Source organism: Montipora foliosa, chromosome 6 (genome assembly GCF_036669935.1).
Source record: "Montipora foliosa isolate CH-2021 chromosome 6, ASM3666993v2, whole genome shotgun sequence".
Classification (NCBI taxonomy): Eukaryota; Metazoa; Cnidaria; class Anthozoa; order Scleractinia; family Acroporidae; genus Montipora; species Montipora foliosa.
Genome location: NC_090874.1, coordinates 15,126,196 through 15,128,695, shown reverse-complemented (window position 1 = coordinate 15,128,695; position 2,500 = coordinate 15,126,196). Strand labels below are relative to the sequence as shown.

General features: G+C 37.7%; 1 protein-coding gene across 2 annotated transcripts in view; it reads right to left on the bottom strand.

Annotated features, from left to right (window-relative positions):
• LOC138006803 (fibroblast growth factor receptor 4-like) overlaps positions 1-2,500 on the bottom strand; it is a 29,801-nt gene that overhangs the window by 27,065 nt on the left and 236 nt on the right. The window contains exons 1-2 of one of the 2 annotated variants that reach the window (XM_068853375.1): positions 2,498-2,500; positions 1,973-2,188 (exon numbers count right to left, since the gene is read on the bottom strand). The exon at positions 2,498-2,500 is cut by the window's right edge and continues 236 nt beyond it. In XM_068853375.1, the coding sequence (XP_068709476.1) occupies positions 1,973-2,057 (85 nt within the window). In that variant the 5' untranslated portion in view covers positions 2,058-2,188; positions 2,498-2,500. The remainder of the gene's footprint in view (positions 1-1,972; positions 2,189-2,497) is intronic. The other variant, XM_068853376.1, reaches the window with a different exon arrangement.

The window sequence follows — 2,500 nt, the reverse complement described above, 5'->3', positions numbered from 1 at the left end:
TTACATTCAATCCAAAAAGGCATGCAAGCGAGATGACTTACGTGGCGGAGTTCTGGCGTGAAATACTCTAACATTTCACTAAGCCAGCTGTGCTCGATGACCTCTTTAAAACTGTAAGAATCTCTAGAAAAATTCTATGATGTTTTGACGCCTAAAAGTTTATTCCTCTTGACACCGTAGGAGTATTGAAAGCACCTATAAAACCATTTATGGTTATATTCTGAAAATAAACAGTGTAACCAACGCGTAACTCCCTGGCCGGGGATTCTGCAGTTTTTAAAGCTTCGTTGAATCAATTAATATGGCAGAACGCCTACTCTAAATTATTAAATCAGTCTAGCGTTTTTTATTATATCTGTTCTGAATTAATTATCTTTTCTTTCAGTTAGAAGGAAACAATTTTAATTTTAAGCATTAGCAATAGGACTGGAACTTCGAAGACTTCTCCATTTGTACTGAAACACACTCGACGTCAGCGAAAAAACCACCCAATATGACAAAATTTGCCGTCAAAACATTGCCTCGTCATGTTACTAATCGATCGAGACATTTTTTCATGGAGCCAATTTACCATTGAGTGATTCAAAATGAGATGGTTCCATCTTTGTTATCCTTTTTAAGCAACATGAACATTAATTCCTTCTCAATCAAACGAGGCTTGATCGGGAAGAGTTCGGGAAGTCGACTTTCAGAGGCCCTCAGCTGTGAAATTGATAATCTACAATTTGCAATAAAGCTCTAGCGACGAAAGATATATTTTAAGAGCATTACTACGTATGAATCCTTAGTTGACTCTTAGATACAAATAGATGAGTTACTTGTTGAGAAAAAAAAACACTTTTACAAGGACCGCCTTCGTGTCTTAAATAGCCCCTGGTGTCAATATTTACGAAATATTATTTAATACGACAGCTCATTTCAAAGTTTCCATCTTTTTTTAGCATGGCCATTAATGTGGTTAAATTATGATAATCCTTTTATCAGCTGCAAATGCTTTGATGTAAATAACCCGTAAGTTAGCTCTCTGGTGCTTTAACCCAAAGTCGTTAAGAACCTTAAAAACAAACTTGCAAATCGGTAGCCCTTTGAAATTACTAACCCAATATATTACACCATTTAAATCCGTTCACTAGGCAGGCTTTATTATAAACCGATGCCAAGAAAAAAAAAATCGAGATTAACTGAATATTTCGATCGAATATAAGTTAAACATTCGGTCAAAGATGAAACTTTTTAAAGTCACAAAAGCTGATTAAAGGGCTTCCACCCTCAAGGATAATTTGTCGAATTGTATTTTTTTCGGAAAACTCATTGCGCACATATAATTGACCCTATATTTGCTGCCATCCAACTTGTGTAGTAAGCATGCAAAGAACACAGTTCGGTTTCAACATGAATATGTAAGGCTTATAGATGGCTAAATGATCATCTTGAAAATGTTGTAACTACCACCGCAAAGCGGAATCACTATTTTTGACTGGAATCGAAGCGACACAGCTTGCCTCTTTCTGCACATAGAGAGTGACTTGAAATATTGAATCTTGATCTGGGTGATGCGTTTGTTTCTGTTACTGTTACTTTCCTTACCCGCTAAGAATTGACTGAGAATATCTAGAGCACTAACAGCCCCAAAAAAGTAATAGCATTCAGTTTCGAATGATATAAGCAGTCGTATCCACCGCGCGCACAGGCTGAACAATCCTTTGAGCGTAATCGGAAAATTCTTACAACGTAACGTAATAACAGGAGCGCCATTCACAGGAAATCAGTCGTTATCTCTCATTGATTCCTTCTTTCTGACGTTTCTAACAGTTCTGTGCTATAACGATTCAGTAGTTTCTCTGAAATTGCGCTAAATGAAAACGCCAGCTTCGATTTTATGTTAAAGTTATGAATGAGAGCATGCAATCAACAATGTTTAAACAACCTTCGTTGATGTTGTCAAATTTAATTTCTTCACTAAGCCACCTACCTCTATTTTGTTGGGCTGAAATTCCGAAGATTCTCAAAAGAATGAAAGCGATCAAAGAGACTCCACAACCTCGGTGTAAAAACATGCTCCACGTCTCTCGCACTCGCGCGAACCCTCAGCTTCCGCACATTATCCCACCGACTAGTACTTCATCTTTGTGTCTTGTCTTTGTGTCTCGTCAAGGAATTAAACTTTTAACCTGTATGGAAAACTTTCCTAGAATGAATTGATAATCAGGAGGTTCACGAGAATGCTGAAGAGAAAGAATACTGTCCCTGGTTGAAAAAATATGAAGACAAAAGGCGAATGGAACAATCCGACAGTTTTAATACGCATTCTAGCGACTTGCGCGACTGTACGGTTTTCCGACTGTACAGTGTATGAAATACCCAAGAGCTTCATTAACGCAACTAGCGACCCCAACGAATGCAAATTAAGGTAAACAACGTCGACATAAGCAAAGGCAGCTTCTATTGTGATGTGGATGAATCGAAAGCTCTCAAAAATCTCACAACGTGGACTTACAAC